The 26,151-nt window shown below is 44.9% G+C and overlaps 1 protein-coding gene across 7 annotated transcripts in view; it reads right to left on the bottom strand.

The window, feature by feature from the left end:
- Positions 1-26,151, bottom strand: part of Igf2bp3 (insulin-like growth factor 2 mRNA binding protein 3) — a 134,557-nt gene that overhangs the window by 17,380 nt on the left and 91,026 nt on the right. For 5 of the 7 annotated variants that reach the window (XM_063286031.1, XM_063286030.1, XM_063286032.1 and 2 more), the window contains 5 exons: positions 14,260-14,541; positions 8,430-8,564; positions 6,797-6,919; positions 4,905-5,040; positions 3,078-3,203 (listed from right to left, as the gene is read on the bottom strand). In XM_063286031.1, coding sequence (XP_063142101.1) covers positions 3,078-3,203; positions 4,905-5,040; positions 6,797-6,919; positions 8,430-8,564; positions 14,260-14,541 — 802 coding nt within the window. Of the gene's footprint in view, positions 1-3,077; positions 3,204-3,250; positions 3,814-4,904; positions 5,041-6,796; positions 6,920-8,429; positions 8,565-14,259; positions 14,542-26,151 lie in introns of those variants that run through there. The other 2 variants (XM_063286033.1, XM_017592993.3) reach the window with 2 other exon arrangements.

The raw sequence follows: 26,151 nt of genomic DNA on the forward strand, positions 1-26,151 counted from the left end.
AGAGAAGGGGAAGGATGAGGAGAAGCAAGATGGAGACAGAGGAGGACACCAGATCCAGGTGGTCTTGAGTTGCCAAGGTTTATGTTTATTTCTTAAGGGGTGGATTTCTATAGGAAAATTTATCCTATCTAGGTGGGTGGTTTACATCCTTATCAACTGGCTGTGAGTTTATCGTTCGGATGTATTGTCGATTGAGAATTTAACATAAATCTGATTGTTGGGTTGCAGTTTGAGTCTTGATTTTACCGGGTACCTGGAACCAGAGAGTTCACGGCTAACAGAGAGCCACCAGGAGAAATACTAATGAGAGATAAATTATGGTTAGCTCCATTTGGCCCCACAGGGAACTAACTAGAACTAACACTAGAGACCATCGTGGCAAATGCCACACTGGAACAGCCCATGGACTGCCTGGGTCAGAGAGTAGTTGGGGGCAGTGTGGAGCCACTGAGATAAAAGTACCCTGCAGTGCCACGTGGCCCCACAGGTGCCATCATTAGCACGGAATAAAAGGTTTAGCCAATTTTTTAAATATTTACTGCAACACCAATCTTTGTTTATGATTATGATTATTATTTGTGTGTGTGTGTGTGTGTGTGTGTGTGTGTGTGTGTGTGTGTGTGTGTGTGCATGCGTGTGCGCCTAGTGCAGGCCGGAAGATGTCAGGTCCCCTAGGACTGAAGTTACAGGTTAAGTCATGACTTGGGAATTGAACCTGGATCCTTTGGAAGAGCAGCCAGTACCCTTTTCCACCAAACCATCTCTCCAGCCCCCTAAAACCAATGAATGTTTCTTAAAGACATCACCATCAGGATATAAAAAGCAAAAACTAGCCTATAATTCTTTCCTATAGAAAGAATGTTTGTGGCCTAGACTTTACCTGTATTTGTATTCTCCTCGACCTCTCAATCTAAATATACCTCATGAAAATACCTTATGATTCTATTGGCAATTCTGAAGGAAATTCTTTAAGGAAATAAGTAATTACATATGTTTTTATGTAGTTTTAAGCTGCTTTCTGGAAGAACATAAAGAATCTGTGTTTAGCTCCGACTCTCCTGGAACTATGTAGATCAGACTGGCCTTGAATTCAGAGCCAGCTGCCCCATTCCTAAGTGCTAGCATCCGTACAGGTCTCTATCCCCTGTACCTGCTTTCAAGTTCAGGTCTCACTCTGTAGCCTAGGCTTGCCTGCTCCCACCAAGGAGCCCAACCTGCCCAAGAACTCACAGCAGTATTCATGCCCCAGCCACTAGAGGCTGAGATTACAGGTCTTTCATTGCGAAACCAGACGCAGGGCAGTGAGGAGCCTGACCTCCAGCAGCACAAATTCACAGCAGAGCTAGGTCAGACTTGAGGGAACTCCATTCTTATTTCCCCAAGACTGTCACCATCAGGCGAAAATCTGCCAGCTACTTCACAGTACCAAATCTGAGCTGAAAGCTTCGCATGGTGAAGAGACAGGCTCTCCAGGTGTCCAGGGTGATGTTGAACTTGTCAGCTCAAGCAGGCCTCCCTTCTTTAGTCCACCCTCACCAAGAAGCTGAAGATATAGGTGCACACTATTACTTCTACATGTTTATTCAGTTCCCACTGTGAAAGCCATCCTCAGTTTGTTACATAGTTTCCAGACTTAAACAACTAGCTATGGCCAGTGAGTTGTAGAGAAAGATACAAGATTCAAGGCAGAAACCTAGAGGCAGGAACAGAAGCTGGGTTCAATCCCTGGCACCCACATGGCCACTCACAACTACAGCTCCAGGAGACCCAACACCTATCTTCTGACATCTGTGCGTACCAGCACATATGGTACAGACACGCATGTGTGCAAATATTCACACATAAAATAAATTTTAAAAGTCCTGTCTCAATAAACAAAAGCATTTGTCATACAATCTCTACAGAATACAAACGATTCCATGTTCTATACATGAACACAATAGAGCTGTGAGGCAAACTCCCTTGGTTCACTGACCAGGAACATCCCACACCCAATGGAAAACAAGCCTAGCCTAAAGCAGTTAACTTCTAGGTGGCAAAAATGAAAGAAAAACTTTTCTTTGAGACAAAGTCTTGCTGTGGAAGCCAGATTACCTTAACCTCAAAATCCTCCTGCCTCAGTACTTGAACTTACAAGTGTGCACATTGTGTCCAGCATGGAAGTCTTCTAAAAACCTCTTAGCTTCAACACTAAAACCATCAGCCTTGACCCTGCAGTACTGCACCAATGGACAAACCAACAAAGTAAATCTACCAAAACTATTTTTTTTTTTATTGAAATGGCGTATTTGCTTTCTTTCTCTTCCGGTCCCAGGTGCTGCAGGAGCCCTGGCTTTCAGTGCAGACCTGGCCAAGTCTAAGAACCACACCACACACAACCAGTCCCACAAATGGCACAGAAATGGCATCAAGAAACCCTGGTCACAAAGATACGAATCTCTTAAGGGGGTCGATCCCAAGTTTCTAAGGAACGTGAGCTTTGCCAAGAAGCACAACAAGAAAGGCCTGAAGAAGATGCAGGCCAACAATGCCAAGGCAGTGGGTGCAGGAACAGAGGCCATCAAGGCCCTCGTGAAGCCTTAGGCCATCAAGCCCAAGATGCCAAAGGACTCCAGCCACAAACTCAGCCGTCTGGCTTTCATCGCTCACCCCAAGCTTGGGAAGAAGATTCGAAGCTACATGGCCAAGGGTCGGAGGCTCTGCCAACCAAAGCCCAAGATTCAAAGCTCCAGCCCAGGCCCCTGTGAAGGCCCCATAGAAAAGGCTCCTGCCAGTATAAAGACAGACGGACTCTGTGACACACCTACCCACACACTGTTTGCAGATGACCAGTGTCCTATGCTGTTTTTACAAATAAACTTGAGACAAGAAAAAAAAAGAAAGGGCGTATTTGCATAACTCTATCACCCCACACATTTCAAAACAACTCATGCTCATTTTATTTGGGGATTAAATTAAAAGTTTCCATTGACAAGTGATAGATCACACCACAGAGTTGGCACGAACATTTTACCACCTAGCTCGGACTACAACACCACTAGAGCACTTAATGTGGTGGCAAGGGCCAAAAAACTTACCTCAAATTGAGGGTAGGGAGGAGTCATGGCTGAAGGGGGCCCTGAGGTGGGAGGTGGCATCCCTGAAGTGGGTGGGAACAGACCCAAGGCATTCAGATTTAATCCAGGGATTAAATGTGCTTGAAGCTGCAATGGTAAAGAGGACCTTTAATTTTCTATCAAAAGAATCAAGGGAGTGAGTATAAATGTCAGAATTCAGAATTTGACCTTTTGTCTAATAAAAAAATACCACACTAAGACTCATTTTTTGTTTTTTTAAACACAGTAGGTATTCCCACAGAATTATGGGTAGTTGACACTTCTCAGCACGGCTAAATTTGAGGGCTGGGTTCACTGCACTGAGGAGTCTTAAAGGCATGCAAGGGAAGCGTGGTGCCCCCCTTCTCCATCAGCTCGGAGCACTAAGACAGAATGGTGCGCGGCATGCTGCAGGTCCTCCATAAACACCCCAGAGTCCTGCGCTGGCCGGGGGGAACTAATAAGCTGCACTTTCTGAAATAACACCAAGTACTCAGAACAAGCACTGGGAGGAGCGTCAGTCCTTGCCTCTGGCTGAATCCTTCAAAAATCAGGCCCAGTCTAAGCACACCTTTGGGAGGATACAGGAACCACGAGGGAATACTGTGTCGGTGTATTTATCCCTTAAATACATGTGTATAGACGTTCCAGTTGCTTGTATAGCTGCACGCCACGTGCATCCAGTGCTCACAGAAGCCAGAAGAGGGTGGTAGAGGCCCTAGAGTTGGAATTGAATGTTTGTGAGCTGCACTCTGGGTGCTAGAAACCAAACCCTCTTCCTCTGGAGAGCAGCCAGCGGTCCTAAACACTGAGCCACCTCTGCAGCCTAATCTACAAGCGTTAGAAAAGGTAGAGACTAGAACTGAACTGGAGTGCATCTGACACTAGCAGATCTGGAGTGTGGACTAATGCTCCGTCATTTATGAAACATTTAGCGAAGCAGCAATCATGGCCATCATGTGGGATAAAATGACCAGCACTCCAGGCTCTTCACACAGACAAAATACTGTCCTATTCCCTTCTCAGATTACTGTGACATACGACAGGCCCAACTGAAGCTTGATAAAACACTCACCTCGAATTTAAGGAGCATCTTTTACACTGTGGGCTTTTGAACTGTCCCACTGCTAGCACCACTCCGTCCACTAAGTAGTGGCAGGAATTGGTTTCTATGGTAACACAGTAATATCCAAACCCGTGCTTCTGCTTGATGACTCTGCAGTGTAGGGCTGAGGCATGCTGAGAAGCATTCTAGCACAGAAGCTACACTATCCCCTAACCCAGTACTACATTCAAGACACGGAACTTCTAAATTCTCAAGATGGGCTTGACCTTGCAATCCGTCCACCTCAGCCTTCCAAGTCGCTGCCTGCTCTCCACACTGTGCTTTTCTAGTAGTAATTCTACGTGCATAGTACTTGTAATCTTAAAGAACACGCAAAATAGGAGATACCAGCCATCTAATACAGAGAAGAAAGCTGTGGCTCACAACTGTTGCTGGGAAACAGAACCTAACTCACCTTCTAATGCTCACATTCTCAAATTAACACAGAGAAGGGGTAATGACCTTTGGTAGGCAGGTATTAATCATCCCGTGTGTATCAAGAAGCCACGCATGAGAGCTACCTAATTTGTTAGTGATCGCAGAGACAGCTGAGCCCAGTGCGAAGGCTTGTGTGCCACCTAGGGCTTGGTCTGGTCCTCACAACACACTCAGAACACGGGTAGCACTGGAGCCACTGAAAGAGTTCCTAGCAAGACATGTTTAACTCTCCATCACAAAAGTGCCATCCCCACCCCAGAACTAACATTCATGGAAGCAATGTCATTTTCATAGGACTCCCTGATCTTCTTCATTATTTCCTCCTCAGCCTTGGCACACGTCTCAACATTGCCTTTAACTGTAATGGTACGCTCCGGATTGTACAACGTCAGTTCCTGCAATCTGCGGGCAGAGAGAAAAAACAAGAGTGACAGAAGGAAGACGGGTGACAGCCATTCAGCCCTACATGGCAACTAAAACCCAATGCTGGCCCAGCATCAGGAGAAAGCAGGGACCATGCACCACAGACCCAAGTCTGAGACTTGTACCAACTTCCCTCTCCTCCCTCCATGGCAGTGACTGGGCACGTGGTTTCATGATGTCTGAGTTATAAAGTGCAGCACACTTCTTGAGCCCCTCATTCCACCCCTGCAGTGAGTTGAGGAGGAGTGAGCAAAGGATGTTTGCTGCCGCCAGGAAGCGCCTGGGCTTCACTGGTCCATCCCGGTCAGCAGCAGCCCTCAGTTGTGTTCTCTGAAATAAGCCGTGGATACAGTAAGTTCCCCCGAAGCAGACCAGCATCTGTGTGAGGAGCTCCATTTTCTCCAATATTCTCAGAATTTAGATTAAAGTTGGCTAAAGGAAGTAACATAAATCAAGCCATCTTGACTAAATTTTAAAATGGTCTATGGTAACCTCACTTAAACCCTAAACAGACAACAACGTTAAGAAATTCTTTGCTTAGCTCAGGTCCTACTGAAGTTTCAAAAGCCATGAGAAGTTATATCTGTGTATGCCTAAGCCTTCAGTAGTCTTGAGAGGAAAAGCAACTTTACCATAGAAAGGGGACTATGTGTGTACCTAGACTCAAAGGACGGGGGTGGGGTGGGGGGCGTGACTGTTCTCTGATCTGAGTTAAACTGCCATTTTTTTCTGCTAGGAACTTGGTGGAAACTAGCCTTGCACCAGATGGGTGGGCTGTTACTCCTTTCCTCATTCGTGTTTGAAATGTAAAGCCTATGAGGTAGGCATGAGTTCAATATAACAGAGGCTACACTTGCTTAGACTGTGTAAGTATATAATTCAAGCCTCTACTTGCAAGCCATCCCTGCCAACATTTTGTATTGTAATTTTATCAATCATCCATTTACAGCTCACCAGCCATTTCCCACCTTCTGGGGTCCTGTGATAGAAACCAAGGATTATTACCCAGAAGAGAGAAGCTTTTCCTTATTATCACAGTAGGCATGTACCCAGCTGTGATAGCACACCTCAAAAAGTATGCTCCCCACAAAGAAACCTGCGGTCCCTACACACATGGAAAAGGGCTGACTTGTGTAGATCGTATGATAAACTCTAGGTTTCATCTTAAGGCAGTGCGGCTCCCAGTACCTTCCCTCTCCTGCTCGCTCCCTCTGCTGCAGCTCAAGAGCAGCCCTGTGGACAGGCCCCACACTGAGGACCCACATGCACAAGCCATGCAACATACGCAACTATTGTCTTTTTTTTTTTTTTTTTTTTTTTTGGTTCTTTTTTTCGGAGCTGGGGACCGAACCCAGGGCCTTGCGCTTCCTAGGTAAGCGCTCTACCACTGAGCTAAATCCCCAGCCCCGCGACTATTGTCTTAAGCTGTCAAATGATGGCGTAATTTGTAATTCAGCGAAAGAAAATAAATTAGGTTAAAATTCCAAAGCGGGAAGTAGATGCCAATGATACCATGAAGACTTTGGCTGGAAAATATGAATGTTGAGTATGAAGATGCCTGCCACCCCTGTGAGAACACACAATTCTTTCAATATGGTTACAAACAGGGCAGGCAGCGGGCTGAGAAATGGGCTCGCAGCCTAACAGCAGAGCAGAAACAGCTGTAAGCAGGGAGCTTACACACGGCCTAAGAGCAGGATCTGAAAGCCCTGCTTCACAAGCAGGACGCACTTACGGAGATATCGTGATTTTAGTGTCCGTGTCTTGCTCAATTTTTTTAAGGTTCCTTCCTTCTTTACCAATGAGACGGCCTACAAAGTTATTGTGAGCTAAAATCTTCAAGGGGATCTCCTCTGTGCTGTAAATAGAAAAGTGGTCAGAAAGTCAGGGAGAGTAAACGCTGGATAAAAAGACAGTGTTCTTTCACGAAACATCCCCTCCCTAACTGCAGTAATAAGAAATATCACCCTGGCTCCAGCTTAAAAAGAGCTGGCAATTACCCTACATTCCAGCAACTCATGCAGGTCGGAGGGAAATAATAGCAGGTCATTTACATAGGAATTCATCTTTAAGACAGTTTTTCTTTTAGTCACATCAAGTAATATCTATACTCAGTGATAGAATCTCCCAGTCAAAGTGGAACACAGTGTATAAATCAAAATACCGCACAAAAATAAAAAACACTGCACCAAAGAGCAATGCCAGGACAACCCTGAAACGGCAGAGCTAGAGATAAACAGGTACTCAAAACTCAGCAGTGGCCCCACATGGGGAGACCACTGAGCAGAAGCGGAGCCTGCCCTCTGTATGCTGCGCCTGAGAAACCCTGACTCCCTTCTCTCTTTCTGTGTTTAGGTGCGAGTGTATACACACGCATGTAAGTGTACTCACCCATGAGTGCATGTATGTGGCCAGAGGTGTCACATGTCTGTCTCCATCGCTCACCACTTTATCTTTGAGGCAGCCTCTCTCACTAAACCTGGAGCTCGCTGACTGGCTAGACATGCTGGCCAGAGAACCCCAGGACCTGCTGTCTCTACTTCCCCAAAGCTAGAGATGCGCAGATGCCACCTGCACACCCAGCTTTGACATGGGTCTAGGGACCCAAGTTCAGGTCATCAAACTTACTCAGCAGACACCTTACTTCGTCCCCAGCGCCCCTTTCAGAATTTCCACGTTACATATCCCAATTTTTAAATGCCACCAGGGACTCCATGGCAGTGGGCTTTCCCTTTATTTTCTCTATACTAAAAACATTATTATACCCACACAAAACACCTATCACTAAAGCACACATACAGTGGACATTACAAAGTAAATAAAAGCAATGAGGTCCCAGGCTACTTCCTTGAGCCTTCCTTGCTCTGTTCAGTGCATCAAAGTGGCACAGAACCCAACCTAACTTTTTGATGGCAGAGACACTCAGCTCTAGACTAATCTCCCAGATCAGTCTCCAGTTACCCTTGGCACAGGATTAGGTCCTTTCACTCCTCCATGCCCTACTGTGCATGGTGGGGCTGGGTGGCTGGGTGTAGACAAAAACAGAATGCCCAAGGCCTGCCCATAAAGGCCTGAGGCCCATCTCGGTGAATCCCAAATTCCTTCTCAGCCCTCGGTTGGCTATACGTCCCGGCTTCCAGCTGCATGTCTCCCCCTTAGATGGCTGCTCATTCCATATCTAAGTATGAATGAAAATGGAGTAGTTCAGTTTCTAAAAGACTTGATGCTTCACACCAAGTCCATAGTAACAACCACTATCTCATCAGGATAGCATTCCCCTCTGCTGCTTAGCAATTCCCAAGAACTGTGTCAGAGAAATCTGCAACAAAGCAAAGAGCCCTCTTGGCAGGCTGGACCTCGTTACTCACAATTTTATATCTTGCGCTTCCTTATGCATAATCTCCAGAATAGACTTACAAGCTGCAGAAGTGCCTTCAGGGGTAGAGAGGATAGTAATGGACTTCTCCGCGGCCCCTGTATTCTCCTTACGATGGACATCGATCCTGATAGCAGGCACGAAGAAAGGAAAATGACGACAGTCAGTGTATATTCACCACAGGGAGGCGTCGATTACCAACTACAAACGCCAGGACTAATAGGGGAAGCAAGGAAGACGCACTTTTATAAAAAGCAGAGACTCGTGATCAGCGTCAACACCGGTGTATTACAGACGGGATGGGGGATGTTTTAAGACAAGGTCCAAAGTAGGGAAGGAACCTCGGCTTGCAGTTTCCTGCCTCTGCCAGCACAGTGCTAAGACCACAGGCATTCACCATCACGCCCAGTTCTTGCAAACCTGGGAAGTTTTGTGCATTCTTCCTGTTGTGGTGGATAATATTGACTGTCATCTTGATGGGGCTTACAGTCACCATGGTAACAAACTTCCAAGCATGTTTGACAGTTTACAGATTGGAGAGAACATGCTCTAAGTGGGGGAAACACCACTGCATGGTTTGGGATCCGGGACAGCAATATGGACAGGAGCCTTCACCCTTCCCTGCTACCTGACTGTGATACAATGTGACAAAATGCCTCCTGCTCTACCCCCGGACTGTGACTGGCTGTCTTCCCTACAGCCTGAGTCAGTGAAAACCTTTCCTGACTTATGCTGGTTTAACCACAGCAACCAGACTTGTACTAATACACTCAGCAACACTGAACTTCAGTCTTTGCCCACGGACAAACTTCAAGTCCAGGAATGCTCCTTTTCTCGATCCAAGCCAAGTGTGAGCATATTTTCACTCTGCCTGAGCCCTTTACATGCTCGGAGCAGTCATGTAGTGTCAAGAGCTGAGCTGCAGGGAACAGTGCTTGTCAAGTGCGCCAGAGTCAGAATCCCACAGCCAGGCTGGTCCCGTCAGACACAGAGCGCTCACCCATCACCCTGTGACAGACTTCACTCATCCAGCATCTGTTTACAGGGCTCTTCCTCCTTCACAGAGAAAGGAGACAACAAATGGTGACAGCAACTAAAGAGGTGACCAAAAAAGTGACTTAAAAAAAAAGAATGAACCAGGTAGTAGCGGGGCACACCTTTAATCCCACAAGCAGGACTCTTGAGTTTGAGGCCAGCCTGCTTTACAGAGAATTCCAGGATGGGCAGAGCTATACAGAGAAACCCTGTCTCAGAAACACACACACACACACACACACACACACACACACACACACACACACACAGAGCAAGTCACCAATAAACTCAACTGATATTTAAACCAGCTAGTAATTATATCTATATCAATTAATACATGATTTTTTTTCTAGACCTGTAAATATTTTAAGATGCATAAAATGAAATACTCTTGAAGTGACGGGCAATGAGACTGATCTACATTTTTGGTGGCAAATGGCAGGACCAGCTGAAGTGTAACGTTGATTGATTTAAAAAAGTATCATTGTTGTGGGCGATGTCTGTGAGCAGGACACTCACACAGACCACAATGCATGTGTGGAGATCAGAGAAAGTGGCTCTCACGTTCCTCTTCACTGATGAATGGTCCCTCTTGTTTCTGCCATTCGTTGTGCTCCAAGCTAGCTGACCTGCAGTCTTCTGGAGTCTCCTGTCTCCACCTCCCATGTCCCAGCAGGAGTACCAGGGCCCTGATATATGTGCACCTGCATCGAGCTTTCACATGGATGCATGGAGTCAAACTCCGATTAGGCTCCCACTGCAAACACGTTCCCCTGCTGAGCCACCTCACAGGTCCTCATCATTTCTGACCTAAAGGTCCAAAAAGTGAACTGATTGAGGGCAGACTTCTCATCCTCAAAACTCATACATTTTATGCCAAGTTCATTCTTTCTGTGGACCTAGCAGCAGCTGTTGCCTCTCTCTACGAGAAGACAGTAATACCCTTTACCTAAATGTGACAATCAAAAACTTCTCTAGAAACTGCCAAATGTTCATGCAGAAATCACTGGTGTGGTAATGTTTATTGTAGTACTATTTCTACTAAGAAAGAAAAATGTTGGAATTACTACTCTGCTTGTTAGAATGAAGATGGTTAAGTCATTGTCTGCACAGATCACACAGCTGTATGATACCAGGATGGTGCCCAGGACCGGGAGCAGGGAACAAGTACCATAAGCTACACCTGTGTTTTACAGACCATAGCAACAGAAAGAAGCCCTTGATCTTAAGTGAAAATATCATGAGTCATTTTTAAAGTTACAAGTTAACAGATGCATATAAGAAGTCCTATATACAGGCACAAAGGCCAAAAATTAATGACTCGGGTGACAAGAACCTAATTCATTCTTTTAAAATTTTGTGCATTTGTACAGTTTTAATTAACCATGAACATTAGCTGCCTCTAAGTGTGTGTTTTTGGGACACCTAAGCAATGGCTGGGTGGTCTTGGAGCTTTCTCCTCTCTTAGGGACTCACTGCCGTAAGAACGGCTACTTCAAGAAGTCAATAAAACTAAGCTTGGCTTTCACTTTATTAGAATTTGCCTCAGAATTAAAACCTGTAACTTAATATTGAAATGAAACAAACAAGTACTATGAACATATAATACATTAAAGTATGTCTAGATAACAGCTCCAATGCCATTTTCCTAACAGATTTTAAAGCTAGTCATCGGCCATGTGGCTGTCCTCTCACATGCTCATGGCCCTCCTTTGGTATAATTTCCAACCCTTCACAGGGCTAAGGGCTATAAAGCTCTGATTCTGAGAAGGGAACGAATGTTGCTCTGGTGACCAGCACCCTCCCCTGGGACTGTTCCAGAGTCACAGGTTCTGGTAATGGTTAGTTTCAGTGGCAAGACTTAATTGAGTCCACTGGCACAGCCTGGCGACTGAATCATCAGATATGACAAAAGCCACTCCTTTCTGCTGTGCCCCATCTGCCTACCTTGAGTTCAACGTAAGGTCCTTTATCTGACAGACCTCATTAGCAGGCTAGAAGGAACGAAAGCTGCTATACCAAGGAGCAACCATGCACTAAGTTCCCAAAGTATGGAAGGAAGCAGGTCACGCTACACTTTAGATGACAGCTAGGTACACTGGTCCACGTCCCAGCTTCTTAAACTGTGGGTCACAACTTCACATGGGTCCCACTACTAAATGTGAGGGCTGTGAAAATTTTTGCAACAGAAAAGGTTTCTGAAAAGGAGGTGACCAAAATTCATTTCCCAATCTCAAGTGGAATGATTGCAGTGTGTTTCCGGCAGCACTCGGACACGGATCCGGTAACTGTACCGCAGCCTTGGTTCTGAACGAACAACACAGACACTCTGCACTTCACCCTGTGTGTATTTCCTCTCCACCGAGAACACGGCATTCAACACCTCAGAGACAGGATTACTGTCTTTACTGCACACCTAAAGGATTCTGTTCTTAGAGAAACATGGTTTAAGTGAGAAAAACAAAGACTTTTGACATCCTCCTACCATCATTCCTCAACACACATCAAATTGGCATGTTTTGGATTGTACTGTGTAAGAATATTTGATATTTCAGAAATTGGTGTTTGAGTTGCTCTTTTGAGTTGCATTTAAAAAATCATTAAATGATTTTGGCTTGGGATTAGGACAGAATTTCCAACGAGTTCTAGAGGGTCTAAATATACTTGTGCCATTTTGTCCTACATATTTATGTGAAGCAGTGTGCTCCATGCTGAGTACAGAATAAAAGCATTGATCCCCTTGAAAAGCTCGAAGCTGCTCCACGCCCTGCAGGGTCAACTACCCAGCCAGTAGTTAATTCTTTCTGTGGCAACAAACAAGGCATCCATCTCATTACCATGCACAATCAGTTTTCAGCTTTAATTGATGGCAAAATCACACGAGTGCCAAAGAATTATTTTAAATACATTTTTAATGATTTATTATCAGTAAATGCTTGATTTGAACCTTATAGATCTGTTTTTGAAGGATCTGTAAATTTTTCTTAGGTAAATAGGAGTCACATGGAAAGTTTAAGAGGCCTTGACCTAGATAATGGTTCAGTTGTTCTCCCCACCCACTAATTATGAATTTGGAATCATTAGTTTTGTGTATGGGTATCCAACACTTAGTGTCTCTTGCTTCAAAGCAGGGCAGGATGCCCCAGCAGGCTGGCTAAACAGGCAACCATCACTAGATACAATTCTTTTCCGTTCTGCATGAAAATGAGTCTCCCGGTCATCTTCAGGCAAGGTGCCCACAATCTAGACAGGCATCTCTCTGAGGCCCGTGGAGCAGAGTCAGGCAGAAGGGCGACATAGAGCCACGGTGCTCTTTTCAGAAAAAGACTGTTCTTAATTTCTCTGATCATATGAAACCCTTATTCTTACATTTAAAAACTAAGATCATCTAGTCATTTCTGTAGATGGATCGAGCTGAGGAAAGATGTGGTAATGTGTCTGGCATGCAGCACTCTACAGAGGTAGAAGTGGAGGCAGACTTTAGCAGCAAGCTTCTTTGAATAGAAATATCCAGACTGCACAAAGAGTGGTGCGCAGGATAAAACAAGAAAACTGTAATGTGCTGGAACTTGCAATCTGAGACAGGATCCTAGATCTGGGCAATGGGTCTCAAACATAATTCATGCACAGCCATCTTGATCATTTAGAAATGCAGTGGCTTCTTGTGTATTGGGCAGTGGCTCTGTACACATTGGGGATGTGGTAAAAAAAATGACATTAGTTCCCGCCTGACTCCACCCAAGTGATTTCTGAGGTTTGAACATGATTTTCCTATCCCTTAAAACCTGACAAATAACATTATCAAACATCCTCAAGAAAAAGCCATTATAAAATCAGCTTAATCACAGGACAAATTTAGACTGGAGGATAAAACATTCTTCTTCACGTGTGTGTGTGTGTGTGTGTGAGGTGTGTGAGTATGGGGGTGGGTGTGCCTGGAGAACATGGGAAGAGATGTGGGGGTCTGGAAAGACTGCTCAGCAGTTAAAAACACTGCTTGTGCAGAGGAACTGAGTTCAGGCTCTAGGACTCACGTCAGGAAGCTCACACAACCTATGATTCTAGTTCTTCTGGCTACTATAGGCAGGCAGGTGCGCGCGCGCACACACACACACACACACACACACACACACACACACACACACACACACACACACACAAATGTAAAACATTTTCTGAAAAGTCAGAAGACAGTTTTCAGAAGCCGATTCTCACCTTCTATCACAGGGTGCAGGGATGGATGCAGATGGCCACGGAAGTTGGTCCCCAGGGTAAGTGCTTTGATGCACTGAGCTAACTTCTCAGCCCTTTTTGGTTTTGTTTGTTTCATGCAGCCCCAGTTATCTTCAAATTCATTAGATAGCTAAGAATGTTCAGGAACACCTGCCCCTCCTCCTGCTCCTCCCGAGTCAGGTGTATATTACCATACGCAGTGGATGAACTATTCTTCACTGAAGTAAACCCAGGCTAAAATCATCTCTACACTGATGCTGAGATAAGATGGGTGGAGCACTGCAGTCTGGCAGGAGGGACAAGTGACAGAGAATGACCCACACACAGCCCTGTAGTCCACTAGGGCTTTTCCCATCACAGTAGCATCGAGTACTACTTGCTTTCCATTCATGTGAGAAAATGAGTTTTCTTAGAGGTTTTATGCAACCGACAATGCATGATCAGGTGACAAGGCTTAAGAGGGCTCCTAACTCTGTCCAGAAAGACATCAAGTTCCTGTGTCACAGCCTGACGCTGAGCAAAGGGGACAGTGGCCACCCATCCCACACACTTACTTAGACTGGGTCTGTTTGGTGATGTTGCGAATGGTGGCACCTTCTTTTCCTATAATGGCTCCAACAAACTGGGTGGGCACCAGCAGGCGCAGCGGCAGGTCACAGGGCTTCTGCTTGGACACGGATCCTGGAGACGTCTGCCTGGATGAGCCCCGCTGCCCTGGCCCCCGGCGCCCTCGGAGCTGAGGTGAGGGGCTTTGCTGGGCAGCAGTTTCATCTGGGATGTAGGCAACCTTCAAGGTGAAGTTCTCTAACTGGAATCCATTCAGTTTGTCTAAGGCTCTGAAAGTCACAAGAAGCAGAGGTTGGGAAGGAAAGCAGAGACATGGTGAACCTGTACACAGCGGAATCCAGCTCCTCCACTAGGAACTACCAGTCCCGAGCTGATGAATACAGTCCCTGCACTGGACAACTCCTACCAACACCCACAGTCTTCTTCGAAGTCTATGCCTAGGGAGGCCAGCATTTGAAGTCTATGCCTAGGGAGGCCAGCAGGTTCCAAAGGCACACACTTTCTATCTACCAGTGTGAAACAGAACAAGAAATCATGGTAAATTTTTCATTTGGCTAAATCAAGAAGTAATAGCTTGGAAATACCCCAGAAAAGGAGCCAGGAGCTCCAAGGTAACTTATCCCTCACTCCACCCAAAGGGCTTAGAGAATCACTGAGCAAACATTCCTACAACTAGAGGACACTGGCTGTATACACAGTAAGATTCCATGCTGAGCCATGCCCAAACCCCGGGTGGGATTTTGATCTGATCTCGGGAGGGAAGGAACAGGAAGGAGAGAAGGAAGATGGAAGGAAAGGAAGGAGGGAAGCTACTCTTCTATTCATCCACCCATGACACTTTGTATCTGCTTGGTGAGAACTTGAGCCTTTGCCCAGTTTCAACGTTATTGTAACATTTATAGGAGACAGCACACAATTCAAGCATCCCAGTGGGTTTTAAAAGTAAATGTATTGCTAGTAGGGGTATGTGGGTGTATGTGACAGTCAGAGAAGGACTCTGTGGAGTCTGTCCTCTCCCCCCTTCTCTTTGTGAGATCTAAAGATCAAAGTTAGGTTTTCAGGCTGCATTGTCTGGAGGCAACGACCTTTACCAGCCGAGTCATCCCACGGTTCCTCCAAACCAAGAATTAGGACATGCCAACACCACAGGAGTAACTGTCAGGGTCCTGCTTCAGTAACTCTTCATCTTCCACCACAAATACAGATTGATTTTGCCTTTTAAAAAAGTCTGTGAACGTACACTAAGTGTCCTGTCAGGTCTGCTCTTGTTTTAATGTAACCTACATTCCACCCCATTACAGTCTAAATTACAAACTTCAGATGTTGCAGTATATGGAGCCAAGATTTCAAGCGTTCAAATACTTGTGCTCTTAAGGTACACCTTTCTAACTCCCTGGAGCACAGCGAAATGTAATGGGGGTAGGGGGACTCTTCCAGTTTTCCGGGTCATATCCTGCTTGAGCGGTATCTGAGCTCAGCTCCTGCAGGCTCCATGCAGTCATTTCCAGCTTCTTAATTCATTTCCTTACTTGAACATCTACTTTTCAATTCTTAGATGGAAAGAGGAGGAGGATACAAGGTGGTCTTAGCACTAAGAATGGGTCTGAGAATATGGGATGGGAGGCCCAGGGAGGCCCAGGCAGGCCGCCATGAAAGTTCATGCCGTTTTCAGACACAGAATTCTAGGTTTTCCCTTCATTTCCTTGCCCTATGTCCCCTGGCACACAAATGAACCCTTGCCAAGATCTGGAGTTCCAAAATACAGTAGGATCAAGGCGCTCTGTCACTTTTCTCTCATACTTTTGGCTGTGAGCCTAGCCTTTAGTGGCTGAGCCATCTCTCCAGCCCTGCTTTTCTCAAGCTGCTAAGCACAGCATCTCTGCAAACAGCTCAGCCCTTTGCCTATTTCACAAACATGTGATCTCCAGTGCCTGCTGAAGCCCGGTTGTAGCTATGATATGCAGTGCTCTGTGGCCGATTTTTCTTCCAATATACTGGGTGGGGGGTAACTTCCACAGGATCTTATGTCAGAGGGCATGCTTTACCCAGACACCAGAGGTTGCCTTATCACCAATGCCCAGTAACAGGACCTCACAGCTGGTCTTTGCTTTCTCCTTAAGCATGTAGACCAGGGTTATAAAATACATTGCCTGGATCTGCAGGGAGAAAGTGGAGGGTATTAATAAATGGATACCTATCTACTCTACAAAATCGGAGCCTCAACAATTGCAAAGATTTAAAGCTGTTCTGAAGGTCAGAAGAAATCATGAGTCTTCCAGAAACTCAACTAAATGAAAGAATCACAAATCCTTCTACAGACAGAAAAGGAGGCCATTCACCGTCTGCCCTCCATTATAAAACCCGGCACTGCTGCCTTCAGCAGTTAGCAGGACCTTACTGTGGGAAGAAGCCAGGAAGGTTACAGAAGGGTGAAAGAGAGATACACAGACACCTTCCTCATTGGGATAAACAGAGGGAAGTGTACATGATCAGATGCTTGTGATCACGTGTCTTCTAGATCACGCTAAATACAGACACGTTTCCCAAGAAACAACTCTCTCAACGTGGCAGAAACTATGATTTGTACTTTCTACTGCACTGCTTTAAACAGTGTTCCCCTGAAGGAAAGATTCTCCCAGGAAAGAAGTGAGAAAGCACAAAAGTGTGGAACCCACTTCAGTCAGGGACCCACACTCTCAGCGCAGGCGTCTCTGGGGAGCAAGGAGACAGCAGCTATACCAGGTGCACCCAGCTGTGTGTGTGATGGACACAAGCTGAGTCCCCTCAGACCACAAGGCTCCATGAGATCAGAACCTAAGAGAGTGCGGGAGTCAACCTAACTGCAGAACAGTGGCAGAGCTCCCTACTTTACGTACGGACTTTAAAGCAACTGCTGAAACCTTCCTGTACGCAGTTTGATATCTAGCACTGTCATGTGGGGGTGGTCTGCTAAGTGCATGAGGAAAACCTGTAGTGTTTTCATTAAGCCTCTGTAAGACCTGAGAGAAGAGCTGTCATAACCATTCAAACGGAACTCGGGCACCTCATCCAGAGTGTGTGCTGCTTACACCCTGCTATTCAACAGCTCTTGTATTAGCTCTGTTGCTATTCTCAATCAGTCACAAGATGCTGAAGGCCAATGAGCCGGCTTACTGAGTGAAGGTGTTTGTCACTTGTAGACACAAAACAGAAGAGAACAGGGTTTGATCCCACTGGAAGACAGCATGAACCCTGGATGTTTTCTCCTGACTTCCACACATGACCAGGCTTTTATGTGCCCTCATACATCTGTACACAAACGGAGGCACAACCTGTGGTGCTCTGAATGTTTGGCCCAGGGAGTGGCACTATTAGGAGGTGTAGCCTTGTTGGAGTAGGTGTGTCATTGTGAGCATGGGCTTTAAGACCCTTGTCCTAGCTGCCTGGAAGCCAGTCTTCTCTAGTGGCCTTCAGATGAAGCTGTAGAACCCTCAGCTCCTCCTGCACCAAGCCTGCCTGGATGCTGCCATGCTCCCACCTTGATGATGTAAGCCAGCTCCAAGTAAATGTTGTCCTTGTAAGAGTCGCCTTGACCATAGTGTCTGTTCACAGCAGTAAAACCCTAACTAAGACACAGAGCATAATCACAGGGCAATTGTAAATACATGCAACTTTTAAAACTATGAACTGTGTTTGTCTGGTTTATAATAACTAACTGTATTAAGTTTATTGGGATAACACAAAAGGCCTTCCTAGAAGAGGAAGTTCAACCTGAGGACCAAGAAGAGGGAGAAAAGACTGAAGAAATGATACCCAGGAGTTATTCTCAGCCACACAGTGATGTGAGTGACAAAGACGAGGGATGGCTAAGCAGCTCACATCCAGCTTGACTAACATGCTCCATGCTACCTAGAGGGGCCATTTTCTCAATCAGGTATTTGCTGCCCAACATAAAAAAATTAAAGATTAAACTGATGGGCTGTTTCAGCGTCTCGCTAGAACTTTGTACCCAGTGTCTGCCAACTAAGCACACGTCTCCCACAGAACAGTGCTACAGAAAGAACCCATAAGGTCTCTTGCTCTTACTTCTGTACTACCGCTGAGGTACATGCTAACATGCTAACACGACGACCTTTAACCACCTTTGAAAGTCACGAATGCACTTCTCTCCTTGTACCACGATACAGTTTTGATGCTGCCATCAGATGGAATCTTTGGGGGTCGATGGATACAAATAAATAAGGGGACCAGGTAGGACCCTAATCCAACAGAACTATGGCTTCATGCAAAGAGGTAAGACCTGAGCTAGTGTCTTATGTTTTACTGCTGTGAAGAGACACCATGACCCAAGCAACTCTTATAAAGATAGACATTAAATTATAGCTAGCTTACAGTTTCAGAGCTTAGTCCATTATCCTCAGTGGCAGAAAGCATGGCACCATCTAGACAGACATGGTGCTAGACAAGGAGCTAAGAGTGCTGTATCTTTTTTTTCTCTCTTTTTTATTAGATATTTTCTTTACTTACATTTCAAATATTATCCCCTTTCCGATTTCCCCTCTGAAGTCTCCCTATCCCTTCCCCTCTCCACCAGCCTCTTTGAGTGTTCTCCCACCTACCTGCCTACTCCCTCCCATCTCCCACCCTGGCATTTCCTACATGGAGGCATTGCACCTTCACAGGACTGAGGGTCTCTCCACTCACTGATGTCAGATAAAGCCTTCCTCTGCTACAAATGCAGGTGGAGCCACGGGTTTAGTCTCTGGGGGCTCTGGGGAGGTCTGGTTGGTTGATATTGTTGTTCTTCCTGTGGGGTTGAAAACCCCTTCAGCTCCTTCAGTTCTTTTTCTAACTCCTCCATTGGAGCCCTGTTTCCAACCCAATGGTTGGTTCACAGGATTTTACTCTATTTCTCAGGCTCTAAGAGAGCCTCTCAGGAGACAGCTATATAAGGCTCCTGTCAGCATGCACTTCTTGGCACTCGCAATAGTGTCTGGGTTTGGTGACTATATATAGAATGGATCCCTGGGTGGGGTAGATGACTTTTCCCTCAGTCTCTGCTCCACACTTCGTCTCTGTATTTCCTCCTGTGAGTATTTTGTTCTCCCCTCTAAAAAGAACTGAAGCATCCACTCTTCGGTCTTCCAACTTCTTGAGCTTCATGTGGTCTGTGGATTATATCTTGGGTATTCTGAGCTTTTGGGTTAATATCCACTTATCAGCGAGTGCATGCCATGTATGATCTTTTGTGACTGGGTTACCTCACTCAGGATGATATTTTCCAGTTCCAACCATTTGCCTACGAATTTCATAAAGTCATTGTTTTTGATAGCTGAGTAATATTCCATTGTGTAGATGTACCATATTTTCTGTATCCATTCCTTTGTTGAAGGGCATCTGGGTTCTTTCTAGCTTCTGGCTATTATAAGTAAAGCTGCTATGAACATAGTAGAACATGTGTCCTTGTTATATGTTGGAGCATCTTTTGGGTATATGCCCAGGAGTGGTATAGTTGGGTCCTCAAGTAGCACTATGTCCAATTTTCTGAGGAACCATCTCCAGACTGATTTCCAGAGAGGTTGTCCCAGCTTGCAATCCCACCAATAATGGAGGAGTGTTCCTCTTTCTCCTCATCCTCGCCAGCATCTGTTGTCACCTGAGTTTTTTGTCTTAGTCATTTTGACTGGTGTGAGGTAGAATCTCAGGGTTGTTTTGATTTGCATTTCCCTGATGACTAAGGATGTTGAACATTTCTTTAGGTGCTTCTCAGCCATTCGATAATCTTCAGTTGAGAATTCTTTATTTAGCTCTGTCCCTCAATTTTTAATAGGGTTATTTGATTCTCTGGAGTCTAACTTCTTGAGTTCTTTGTATATATTAGATATTAGTCTTCTATCAGATGTAGCATTGGTAATGATCTTCTCCCAATCTGTGGACTGGCGTTTTGTCCTATTGACAGTGTCCTTTCCTTACAGAAGCTTTTCAATTTTATGAGGTCCCATTTGTCAACTCTTGATCTTAGAGCATAAACCATTGGTGTTCTGTTCAGGAAAATTTCCCAGTGCCCATGTGTTCAAGGCTCTTCCCCACTTTTTCTTCTATTAGTTTGAGTGTATCTGGTTTTATGTGGAGGTCCTTGATCCACTTGGACTTGAGCTTTGTACATGGTGATAAGAATGGATGGATTTGCATTCTTCTACATGCTGACCTCCAGTTGAACCAGCACCATTTGTTGAAAATGTCTTTATTCCACTAGACAGTTTTAGCTCCTTTGTCAAAGATCAAGCGACCATAGGTGTGTGGATTCTGCATCTTGATCTGACTGTAGCCAGGAGAGACAGACTCTTCCCCCACTGGGTGGAGCTTCCAAGGCCATCCCCACAGTGATGCACTTTCTCCAATAAGGCCACACCTCCTAACAGTGCCACTTCCCATTAGCCAAGCATATGCAAACCACCATATTTCACTACCTGGCCCCCAAAGGCTTATTCAAACACCTGAGTCTTTGGGGGCCATACCTAGCCATAGCATAATAAAAAATATATTTAGTCCAACTTCAAAAGTCCCCATCTTCTGAGATCCATGCAATTTCTTAATTGTAATTACCTATAAAATAAAAAAAGGGCAGATCACATACTTCCAACATTAAAGGATATACATTACCACTCTGAAACATCAGAGTGAGGAAATACTGAACCAAAGCATGACCAAAAGCCAGCTGGGCAAACTCCAAATTCTGCATCTTCATGTCTGATGTCAAAGCACTCTGTAGATCTCCAACTCCTTTCAGTTTTGATGACTGCAAACACTTCATTCTCTTGGGTTCCACTTCCTGTTAGCAGCTTTCCTCAGCAAGGATTTCATGGTTCTGACATCTCTAATATCTTGGGGTATCCAAGGCAAGTTCAACTTTACACCTTATTGTTTCTGGAATTCACACATGATCTTCTGGGCTCCTCCAAAGGGCTGGCATTACTTTTCTAGCTCTACCCTCTGTAGCACTCTAAGCTCAGGTTGATCCACTTCACTGCTGCTGCTGTTCTTGGTGATCATCCCATGGTACTGCTGTCTCCAATATGCTGAGGTTTTCCACTACAACTAGGCTCACCAATAGCCTCTTACAGGTTCCCTTCATGGTGACAAGTCCTGGGCCATCAATTCCAACTGAGGCTGAAGTTTCACCAACAGCCTTCCATGGCCGTTCACAGCACCAAACCTCAGCTGTTCTCCATGATCCCTTTATGCCTTCAAATCTAGTACCAGCAGGGTGATTCTTGCACATTACTAAGCCCAGCTGTAGCATGAAGTACAACTTTGGCTATCTCTGGAACACAGCTTCTTTGTACTCTCAGAAAACACTCACCAGAAGATTTCACCACGGTGATGCTGGTCTCTTCTCAATCACTGCTAACTTCATAGCTCCAGCTGACCAGCATCACGTGTCCCAGTAACCCCTTCTAATCTTGACTCTAAAGCCAGAGCTACGTGATCAAAGTTGCTTGCTAGGGCTAGAACATCCCCACCCCCAGTCCCCTTGTTCTATTACGGTATCACTAGCTTTCTGTCTTCCAACTCCCTCACTGCCTAAGCTTAGCTATCCTGGAACTTGCTCTGAAGATAGACCTTGAACTCAAGAGATCTGTGTGGCTCTGTCTCCTGAACACAGGATTGAAGGCATGTACCACCACCCCTAAACTTAAGCTTTCTTTACCTGGAACTTTCTCTGTACCAGGCTGGCCTTGTACTCAGAGATCTGCTTGCGTCTGTATCCTAAAATTAAAGGCATGCACCACCATGTCTGGACCTAAGCTCTTTATGGTGACTATGCCTCAAGATCATGATTAAAAGCTCCTGTCATCCCATGTCAATTTGACACACAATCATATCTCTTTGCGTCCAAATGAAAGCAATTACCAGGTCACAGTACAAGTAACCATTGTTCAACTGTAAACATGAGAACAATAAGCTTAGCTGGGTGGGATCCCGCCCCAAAGACACCACTAACTTCATCTGTGTATCTCCTTGAACACAGGATTTAGCTCCACTGCACTTTCTGGTGCCCCTTTAATACTTGACCCATACATTTTGTATTTTTTCTTTCTAAGCTTGCTATTCTTAATTAAATGTTCTTCATGAGAGTAAACCAGAAGAAAAAAATCTATGCTGGGCTTTTCTGAGACTTACTTTGACAATGCAATTAGTTGAAATCTCTTTACCTTAACCTCACGTGCACTCTTCAGATGAGGGCAAAAAGCAGCCACATTCTTTACCAAAACATAAAAATTATCTCCAGATTCAAATAAACCTCAGCACCAATATCTTCCAAATTTCTACTCAGGTGGACCATTAAGTCCCACTTAAAGCATTCCATGGATTTTCATATCCAAAATCCCAAAATCTAAATTCCTCCAAACAAACAAATAAAAATGGTCAGACCTATCACAGCAATACCCCAGTCCCTGGTACCAACTTCTGGCTTAAGGTTTTACTGCTGTGAAGAGACATCATGAGCCAAGCAACTCCTATAAAGGCAGACATTTAATTGTAGCTAGCTTACAGTTTTAGACATTTAATCCATTATCATCATGGCAGGAAGCATGGTGACATCCAGCAAACATGGTGCTAGAGTTCTGCATCTTGATCTGACTGCAACCAGGAGAGACTGACTCTTCCACACTGAGCAGAGCTTCAAAGCACACCCCCATAGTGCCTCACTTCTTCCAACAAGGCCACACCTACCTCAACAAAGTCACACCTCCTAATAGTGCCACTTCCCACTGGCCAGGCATATTCAAACCACCACAGCCAGAATGGTCAGCTTTGCCACAAGAGGTCCTGCACCACTTTGGTACTCTACCTCCACTGGCAAGAAAAACCTCATCAGATATAGCTCTGAATCATTTAAGCCTTTATTCCTGTCTGTGGCACTCTGTGGTCATTGCAGGAAACAGGGTGGCATACCATACCAAAAATTAGAGGTTGATAATAAATTGAGCACAAACTACCAAAGTCCTAGAACACTATTGCATGGATGCAAATCTTAGAGACAAAGCACAATCACTGACCTACAGACGGCTTCGTGACTAAAGTGTTTATGACTAAAGTGTTACTACAGGAAAAACAAAAATCCAATACCAGAGGCTCAGTCCAGTCAGTAAAGTGCTTGCTGTGGAAGCATGAGCACCTGAATTTGATCCCAGCACCCACAAAAGAAGGCCAAGAACAGGGGCACTACTTGTAATCCCAGCACAGGGGAAGCTGAACAAGGTGGATCCCTAGCACTCAGCGAGTTCCAGGTCCCAGCAAGAAACTGTGGCTTCAAAAACAAGGTGGTGGCCCAGTGAGATGCCCAGTCTGTCAAGGTTGCTGTCAGGATGACGATACAAGACCCAGACCCAGGATCTAGAGCGTAGAAAGATAGAAACCAGTCTTGGAAGCTGTCATCTGACTTCTCCATATACACTAAAGCATATGCATGCATGCACATGTGCAAATAAACAAACATAGTTTACAAAGAAAAAAGCATGCAAACCATTGCAGTAAAACTGACTTTGAAAGCTATAATGTATAGAGTAAGACTAAAGGTGGAAATTTTAACTTCGTTTCTGAATGACATGAAATTTGTCCTGTTGTTTGGTCTACTTCTATTTCTTCTTTTGATGTTTTGGGTTTTGTTTTGTTTTTTTTTTGGTTTTTTTGTTTGTTTGTTTGTTTGTTTTATTAAGACAGGGTCTTGCTACATAGCTAAGGCTACCTCAGAACCAACACTTCTCTTTTATCAGTCTTCTGCACTCCTTTCCCATAATATATTGATTTACCTAATTTTTAAAGTCTACACAGGATTTTCCTCCTCGTAGCCATTAGCCAACTTATTATTTCTTGTTTGTTTTTGTTTTTTGAGAAAGGGTTTTCTCTGTGTAGCCTTGGCTATTCTAGAATTCAATCCATAGATCAGGCTGGCCTTGAACTCAGGGATCTATCTGCCTCTGCCTCCTGAATGCCAGGACTAAAAGTGTGCAACACTGCCACCTAGTCACATCAAACACTTGTATTGGTAACTTCTTTATGAGCTTCCAAAGCAATCTGCAAGGATGGATTTAAAGCACTGACAATTGGGTTTTTGTTTTGGTTTGAGACAGGGTCTCATGTAGAGTAGCTCCCCACTTGCTTTGTACCAAGGATGACCTGCTGGGATGACAGGTATGTACAGCACCCCACTCTATGCAGTGCTGCAGCCCAAACTCCAAGCACTCTACCAACTGGGCTACATCCTGTATCTGAGCTGTGTTTTCTAATGAAAACAGGCATAAGAACGTATAAGCAAAGGGTGTGTGAGATCAATACACACACACTCCAGTAGGTTCTTTGTCACATACACAAACCCTCCACGGAACAGCATATGAATGCTTTGTCTCTGCCTCTCTGAACCGAGCAGTTTCTTAATAGAAACTTCTCTTTTTAACAGCTTTTGAACTTTTATTTCATTATTTAGTAATTTAAGATTTAAGCCTAAAATAGGTATTGTATTTTTGATACCTGTGCTACGATCTCAGACGTTTCTTAGACACAAGGTGGCAGGAATTTCCAGGGTAGATTCTGTCCTAGACAAAGCTGTATCATAGGACTCCTCTCAAATACAACCGAGGTCTAAAACTGATGGTGCACCAGTACCCAGAGCACAGTGTAGTGAAGAGCAGCTGGGCGATCTTCAGCAGCGGTGAACACGCTGGAGGAACGAACACAATGGCCGCTCACCGGAGCTCTCACCACATTTGAGCTTTTAAGTCAAGTGTTTTAGAAGGAACAGTTTAGTTACAGCAGCCTCGTGCATGAGCTAAGAGTAACGGTGATCCCCACTTTCGAGACGAGGATGGGTGGGGAATGGAGCTCAGATAGTAGAATGTTTTGTTTATTCGAGACAGGGTTTCTCTGAGTAGCCCTGGCTGTCCTGAAACTTGCTTTTTTTAGACCAGGCTGGCCTCAAACTCAAAGATCTGCCTGCCTCTTCCTCCCTAGTTGGGACTTAAAAGTGTACACCACCACCAGATGGTAAAAAAGAAAAAAAAATGGTTTTAGAGAGAGAGAGAGAGAGAGAGAGAGAGAGAGAGAGAGAGAGAGAGAGAGAGAGAGGGAGGGAGGCAGAGACATAAGGGCAGGGCAGGCATCCAGCCATCTCCCCAAACCCCAGGTTTATCTTGTATGTTCCATCCAACAGGATCTTGGCTCTACCAACCATGCACACAGGTCACTGTAAGCACAAGACGCTCCCTCATTGACCTCCTGAGGGTTAAGCTTGTTGCTCACATGCTTCTATCATCACAGTTGTAAATGGCTGGACACCCATGGCCTAAAAGGTGGCATTTTCTTGCTCTTCTTACATGACAGTTGAAGAACACAACTTGTAAAACATTGACTTTATAATCCTACAATAACATAATGTCCAAGGACTCATAAAAGATGCTGTAACTTAAAGAAAAAAGAAAGGAAGGAAGGAAGGAAGGAAGGAAGGAAGAAAGAAAGAAAGAAAGAAGGAAAGGAAGGAAGGAAAAGAAAAGAAAGATACAGACAAGGAAAACTAAGAAGTTTAAACATGTTAAAAGCTGCAGTATCACTAATGAGAATATGTAAAATTTCCACAACCATTTTCTCCTGTTAGACTGGCAAGGTTTCAGAAAGCCTGGGGAGAATACAGAGAAGCAGTCACACAACAAGTCTAAGCTCTATGAAGGTCACACAGTTGAAAACAATTCTGGAGCTAGCAGGATGCTCAGTGGGGAAAGGTGTTTTCTGCACAAACCCACAGAACACACATAAAGGTCTTCACTGACTATGACACAGAACTGACTCTATACAGCCATCCTCTGACTTCTGTGATCATGGAGGCACACACTTCCTCTCTC

Source organism: Rattus norvegicus, chromosome 4 (genome assembly GCF_036323735.1).
Source record: "Rattus norvegicus strain BN/NHsdMcwi chromosome 4, GRCr8, whole genome shotgun sequence".
NCBI classification, from domain to species: Eukaryota; Metazoa; Chordata; class Mammalia; order Rodentia; family Muridae; genus Rattus; species Rattus norvegicus.